Below are 6,000 nucleotides of genomic sequence, written 5' to 3'. Positions count from 1 at the left end.
ACGAATCATTTTAGGATCAGAAAGAGCCCTCTGTCACTCGCCTGGAACGCTGTGTTGGTATTGTTTTTCAGAACGGGCGCTTTAGTCACACCCGCTATCCCGCACGTTGTTGCGGTGGTGCGACCACGCGCAGTTTTCACCAGATATAATCAGGCTGCAGCATTGATTCTCAGGCATACAGCAGAGCATTTCTTCTGCTCCCCGCTCCCAAAATATCGCCTTGTTGAGGGAAATGCTAGTCCTTACTTCTTTGAAAGTAGTAATATTTTGGAAACCCTAGCTGGCGGGGGGGGGGGGGGGGCGGTATAGAGATTTCGTGAATTGCAACCCGTTATATTTAGAATGTGTGGTTTATTTCTGGAATGTCATAAAAATTTATATTGCCTAGAGTTTGTCGGAATGAAATTGAGGTAACAATATAAGTGTTCAATACCAAAGGAAATGTTAACGCGAATTAAATGATAGAACTCACATAAGAAGCAATATGTAGGATTTTTAGCTGGCGATATGTGATTTTATTTCTAAGGTACATAAACCACGCGAAATCACCCCAGTGAGAGTTCGGGATACGGATCTGTATAGATAGCATTATAGGAATATAGACTCCGTAAGATAGAGATATCAATATAGCTACATATATATGGACATTCGCAAGGATTGGATATCTATAGAGGTCCCTCTATATGCACACCAACAAGATATGGAGTTCATATAATTGAACTGTATGCATCGGATTGCGCATGACCTCCGTATCAGCTGCACGTGGTAAATATGTTTTCATGTAAACTATACGCAACTGTACGGCCAAAGAGTTCGGTGCAACATCAATAAGCATATGTCGTGAGAAGTAAAACAATAATGCATACAGTGGTACCTTAATATGTGTTTGACAGCCACGCATCCCAGATATAATTTAAAGCGCCCACCAAATGCGAAGTGCATGCGTTGGTCTTGTTATATGCTTTTGCATATTGCTGGTTCTGCTTTAAATGCTCTAAAGCGGTCACTACAAAATAATCTTGGGAGATTGGCAAACCTTTACTGCAGAATTCCTTACATCAAAACCTGGAGAATACCTTCCAGTGTACGGTTCAAAGGCAATATTTTTGCTTCCCTGGGTGTCTTGCTGCGGTGCGCCTCCATATGCTTCGTGAAGGGAGCTGAAAGTATTAAAACATATTTTACTCACATACTTCATACAGGTTTCAAAAGCATACCAGTATGAATAAATGAATTCTTTAGTGCATTAATATTTTGCCCTACTGAAAGTAAATAAGTTTTTTCTAAACTATTGTGTCATATCTTTGAAGACCTTGACAAGCTTCGTGTCAGATTGCGGTCGTTATCTGTTGAAGTGGTTGCAGCTTTGCTATTTGAATTGTGGAACCAGCAAAATGACATTTCTTATTTGGACATGAATATTATTTGTCATTCATAAGCGCACTGGCGTCCACTGTGACACTTCACGTACCAGTTCGGCAGTGGTTGAAAAATTTCCGAAAGTTATAAACACTGTGCGAGCAAAATGCTCTATTTACTTTTGCCTGCACCAGTACGTGAAACCACACAAGCGGCTACTTCTGAATTAATATGCAGCATGTTTGAAAGCCTAGTTTAATGTTGTAGACATTGACCTTCAAGCAGAAGACAGGTAAGCAGCATGCAGAAGAAATATAAGAACATTACTTAGAAGGACTTTATGCCTTTCTGGTGTCAGATCATCTGGACACAGAGACTCTTTAATTACCTGGTTGAAAACTTCCCTCACGCATTAAAAAGCGTTCGCCATTTATCTTAAAAAAATGGTACGCTTAGTCGGCTTTTGAAATTACTGCCACTTATTATTCAGAAGACGCACGCCACAGGCTTCATCCAGATAAAAATTTTCAGACACGTGCAAGCGAGACACTGCATTACCTCTGCAAGATTCAGTTAAAAACTGGTTGTTGAAAATAATGACATATAATTGTGTCTTGATGTTACTGGGCTGTAATGGTTAGCTGAGTAAAACACTAATAATAAGTTTTTTTAGCGCAAAAGGAATACGTTAGTTCTCGCACTTTGCTGCAGAGTTTCTGCTGACAATGGACACGTTATTGATTCATTTCTTTCACTGCTTTAGGTTTCCTTAAAAGCGCATCGCACTTTGCTGCAGAGATTCTGCTCACAATGGACACGTTATTGATTCATTGCTTTCACTGCTTTAAGTTTTCTTAAAAGTACAAGTGCACAGAGAGTTGAATTTCAAGTTAACATATCTTTAGCTCTTATGGTTCAAATATCCTATCAGAATTGCTTGGCAACACGATTACAAAACGATCAGTGCGCACTTTCGCGGAAGTGCTGCCCTTTTACCGTAATATTTGTTGTTACAATTTCTATTACTGCAAAGCTTTTTGTGTCCTTTTGCTGTAGTCCAAAATTTAACTGCAAGTTTCAATTCTTGCACGGACATAAATTCAATGCCTTCCGAGTAATCCAGTGCCTCTATACTGGATCAATGGTGCTCAGCCGCCGATGTGTCAAGACCCATTAGGGACACCTTGAAACGCGGGCAGGGCTTGCATTTGGAAACTGCTGCCACTGTTCCGCACCGAGCAAACGCTAATTTGGCCAATAAATCAAACACATGACAAGAGAACTGTAGTATCTGGAGAAGACATAGTAAAGAAGGGATTCATCGGGGCCGATATGAATGTCGCTAGAAAAGATTCGTGTCCTACCATTACCGCGCCACTCGCTCGTAGGGCACCTGAGATGGTTTGCATTGAAGCCCCGTCTAGCAGTGCAGCCAAAGCCCGGGTTTCAAAAAAGTCGGCATCAGCATGTAGTGTAGATGCTCTTTCTCTTCCCCCTCCTCCCTTGCACGTATATTTGTTCCTTTGCTTTCAGAAACTATAGTCGGGTTTGAGCCGCTTTTGTCCTCCATGCTTTTATTCTTTCCAAACTGAGTCTAACCAGACTAGGTCTGGCGCTCACCCTCTGCTTTATTCTACTTTGGGTTGCTTTCATGCACTCCGAAAATTTCTTCAGGGATTACCATTACGGAAAGATTACACTAGATTCATAAATAGTAATCTTAGTTATTATTAAGCTCAGCAATCTGATATTATAGTACCCTTATTCAACTGTCAATGCGTGCAAGTTTTGCACACCATGTGACAGCCATGCTTCTCATTCCACACGAACTGAGAGCTTGGCTCATCTCTCGACAACAGAGAGCAGCTACCATCCGCCGCGAGCCTCCGCCGATCATGTGGCATGCACTGTTACATCGCTTGCAACAGCCTCACTTAAATCCCTGATTTATTGTAATCTGCACCCTCGCCCTATCAAGCGGGCTCTGACGCTGAACACCAAAATTGTTCACTGTGTATTAGCACTAAACGCTAGACTTCTGCATCAAACAGGCTTTTTTGTACGCTGCACCATGACTAATGTATTGAGGGTAACGGTTCTGACTTTGCAACTTTTGCTTGAACAGCGTTTCATATGGAGCAAAACTGATAGCTCTTTTATGACACCAGCAAATGTAGTATGATTTTAATCAAATGATGCTAGGATCCAATTTTATTATTCAGACAATAACCATAAACGTAATACTGCTGGGTTCGAATGATGTTTACTATCGAATAATAAAGTTTGAGATAATCCTTCGCATTCAATCTCCAACCGAATATATCCTATGGATACAAGGTAAATTGAAATCGAAGAAATAGGCAACATGAATTATTTGCGTAGAACTGAAGATATTCTTGAATTTTACTTTCAAGCATGTAATTTTGATTTGAAACTATTCACGTTACCTGCCGAAGCGGACAGTCTTTACTCTCTGTCTAAACAGCAGCCCTTCCTAGATTGTACCTGACCATTCCGGTTCTGTTTCATACTAATCACATAGTTATTCATACCAATCAAGATGCTGTTAAAGCCCCCAGTGCGTTTTCCAGAATATCAAATAGGTGCCGCACTTATCCGATGAAAAACCTTTGCAAGGCAATAATTTTAACGATGTGAAGCACCTGACACTAGACACCTCCACAAATTCGTTCGTAAAGTTGTCTAACATTACGACCTTCTCCTCTTTCAAGCTTCTTTGTGTTTCTTTATTACTAAATGGTTTATATTGCTGCATATAAAGATCGCAGGCCACCAATACATTTTCATTTTGACATTTGCAAGAATGGTAAGTTTGCCCTGACATCTCAAAAAGTGAAAGGCTAGACTTCCTCTATAAAAACAGCTTTAAAACACTGAAGCAACAGCATATGCTAACATGTGGTTCCCTGTTTCTCATGCATCAATTCTTGCCCTCATGGGGGCAGTCATTCATGCCCAAGTGCCAGAGTCACAACTTTCTCCTGTGAATGCAATTCATAGCTACCAAGACCCAACAGTGGTAAGCATAGAAAATGTATTTACATATTTGAAAGCATAATTAAGGGCAAAGTGATAAACTGCTGTGCAGAATTGAATAAGCGGGAAAATAATTTTAAACAATTATTTCATTCTGGTAAAAATATATTTGGCAAGGGTCACAATATCCCATACACTGCAAAACATGCTATATAATTATCCTACTAAAACATTCCGGTGCATAAAATAAGTTCTATTTTCTCATGCTTTCATTACACCAAAACATTCAATATAGCTGCCAATCACAGCAATGTGAAATATTTAGTTTCCTACAGCAGTCCTATTTACTCCTTAGCCATTAAGGAATTAGTTCCGAAGTAATTATTTGTTGTACATTAAAATTGTTGTCAATATGTGTCTACGTGTTCATAAAATGTTGTAATATAATAAACGTGCATCTCGAAATTATTTCAAAAATTGGTTGTTTAGTGATTGATTGCAACTCGTCTTATATTAAAAGTGTATTTAGAATTTCTGTGAGGAAATGGCCTAATCTCAGTTACAGCAGCCAAGGCTCATTTGCCTTTGGCTTCTTTAACAAAGCTTTGACATATTTAATGTAGTTTTAGCTCCGGTTTTTAGGGACAGTAAAAATTCTAACCTCACTTTTTGCAAGACTTTAACGGCTAGAACATTCCCATAAACATATCAACAAAGATTGCCATAAACGCATTCATAAGGGTGATTTGAGTTTAACAGGTGTTTCAGAAGTATTGCCATTAAATTCAATTCACAGATCAGAACTGGAATACAGTTTACAGACACCTTTTTATTTCACATAATCTCAAACCCTGTAAGAGCGCCTCAACTGTTAAGGATAAAAATGAGCATAATAGCACATAGAAGATTGGAGCAAATAAAGAGCAATCGCAGGTTGTAGAATTCTTTTATTGAGGCTCTTATAAACTCTTCTGTGGACGTGGACTCTGTACAACCATATGTGTATATATATATATATATATATATATATATATATATATATATATATATATATATATATACGGCAGGAAAAGCTCCAGCTCCACAATACCTAATGGTCATGAAAATCTCCTTTTACAAAATAGGAACGTGTAATGAAACCCTGGAATAATAAAACGCCCACACAGAAGCAGTCTTCCTTGAGCACTCATTGAAACCTTGTGGGCGAAATGAGAAGGCTTCTGACACTTTCCACCTCTCAGATGTGTTCGACTGTGATCCGTTTTCCTTCAAAATTTGTAATAAAAAATGCGGACACTGTATGTTGCACTGTTCCGGCGGATAATGCGAGCCGCCGTGGAGTATGAAATTTTTTTTCTATTGAATGATGCCCCTGCGCGACGTAATAATAACTTACTCTCTGGAATGAGTATTATACGCGTTAGTCGTGGAAAATTTGATGCATACTTTGTGCTTTAATTTTCCTGCTACTAAAATAAGCGTGAGAGATGTTTAAAAGAATAGAAATGAGGCAAATATACTTACTCCTAACCAAATTGCCAACACAAAAAAAATTATTTTCACATTCAAAAATGTAGCCCCGTTTTTATGCAAAAAATATCTTCATCTGGAGCACCATGACTTCCGACCTGTTTCTCGACCATC

General features: G+C 39.0%; 1 protein-coding gene across 2 annotated transcripts in view; it reads left to right on the top strand.

The window, feature by feature from the left end:
• Positions 1 to 4,269: 4,269 nt before the first annotated feature.
• Positions 4,270 to 6,000, top strand: part of LOC146170900 (uncharacterized) — a 63,318-nt gene continuing 61,587 nt past the window's right edge. For both annotated transcript variants that reach the window (XM_084586717.1, XM_084586716.1), the window contains exon 1: positions 4,270 to 4,399. In XM_084586717.1, coding sequence (XP_084442843.1) covers positions 4,277 to 4,399 — 123 coding nt within the window. In that variant the 5' untranslated portion in view covers positions 4,270 to 4,276. The remainder of the gene's footprint in view (positions 4,400 to 6,000) is intronic.

The sequence above is a fragment of the Amblyomma maculatum genome, unplaced genomic scaffold (assembly GCF_055883805.1).
Source record: "Amblyomma maculatum isolate TAMU_Amacu unplaced genomic scaffold, ASM5588380v1 scaffold_28, whole genome shotgun sequence".
NCBI lineage: Eukaryota > Metazoa > Arthropoda > Arachnida > Ixodida > Ixodidae > Amblyomma > Amblyomma maculatum.
The sequence above is the reverse complement of the archived record's forward strand: the minus strand, read 5'-3'. Positions and strand labels throughout refer to the sequence as shown.